The 1,052-nt window shown below is 53.5% G+C and overlaps 1 protein-coding gene across 1 annotated transcript in view; it reads left to right on the forward strand.

The window, feature by feature from the left end:
* LOC123521801 (actin-binding LIM protein 1-like) overlaps positions 1-748 on the forward strand; it is a 77,731-nt gene extending 76,983 nt beyond the window's left edge. Inside the window, exon 5 of the mRNA XM_045291240.1 lies at positions 618-748. Coding sequence (XP_045147175.1) covers positions 618-748 — 131 coding nt within the window. The remainder of the gene's footprint in view (positions 1-617) is intronic.
* The last annotated feature ends 304 nt before the right edge of the window (positions 749-1,052 follow it).

Consider the following 1,052-nt stretch of genomic DNA (forward strand, 5'->3'; position numbering starts at 1 on the left):
GGGACTCTCTACTCCTGCAAAGAGTTACAACCTCGGAAATTCCCAGAGGCAGTTCCACCCTGTCCTACAGGGTCACTGTAAGGAAGAACTGACCTAGCGGCAATTCATTTGGTTTGATTTAGATCTAAGCAGAAAATGCACACACAGACACAGCGCTATAATCAGATATTCTCAGGACCATTTGGAGCTCAAAAACCAAACCAAACAAAAAAAACCAAGCCCGTTGCCATTAAATCTGCTGACCCCTGGTGAGTCCTGCCTTACCGGGCAGAACTGCCCCTTAGAGTTCTCTTGGCTGAGATCTTTATGGACACAAGTGGCTAAGCTTTTCTTCCATGGCAGTAATAGGTACACTCAGAGGGTGTTTAAATAACTCTCAAGGAAATAAAGCAGGCGAAGGCATCCATCTCCTTGGAGCCACGGAAGTCCCTGCAGTGTGAGCACGGGGCCTGGAAGACTTCGCCGGGAAGGGTTTTCACAGGTCAAGGGGCCAGAAGGAGCACACCTTTGAAATGTTTATGGAGCTTGGACGCGCACCCGGAGCAGAGTCCGCCTCTGTGCTTGGAATTAGCAAAGCGAACGTGCAGTGTGCTAACCTCCGTTCTGCTCTCTTCCAGATTGTGCGGGCTGCGGCCGGGACATCAAGAACGGGCAGGCGCTGCTGGCGCTGGACAAGCAGTGGCACCTGGGCTGCTTTAAGTGCAAGTCCTGCGGGAAGGTCCTCACGGGGGAATACATCAGCAAGTAAGGCCCAGGGCTCAGGGCACAGGTCCTGCAAGCTCCTAATATCGGGGTCCCCACCTCCACACGCACCCAGGTTCCCTCACGTCCCACAGTACTGGGAGTTTGGGGCTCTAAAGCTTTTCCCCTGCTTCTGAAACAACGAGGCGACTGTCAGTCTAACGAAATGCTCACAGCTGCCTAATGTAACCATCAAAGCCCCTGGGTGCTGCTGCACTAGGGTCGTGGCTCCAGCTCCACCGGCCACCCAGAGATTGGCAGTTGGTTCTGGTCACCCAGAGCCACCTCGGAAGAACACCTAGCCATCTTAT

The sequence above is a fragment of the Echinops telfairi genome, unplaced genomic scaffold (assembly GCF_000313985.2).
Source record: "Echinops telfairi isolate 266 unplaced genomic scaffold, ASM31398v2 ScPeMD7_70;HRSCAF=299, whole genome shotgun sequence".
NCBI classification, from domain to species: domain Eukaryota; kingdom Metazoa; phylum Chordata; class Mammalia; order Afrosoricida; family Tenrecidae; genus Echinops; species Echinops telfairi.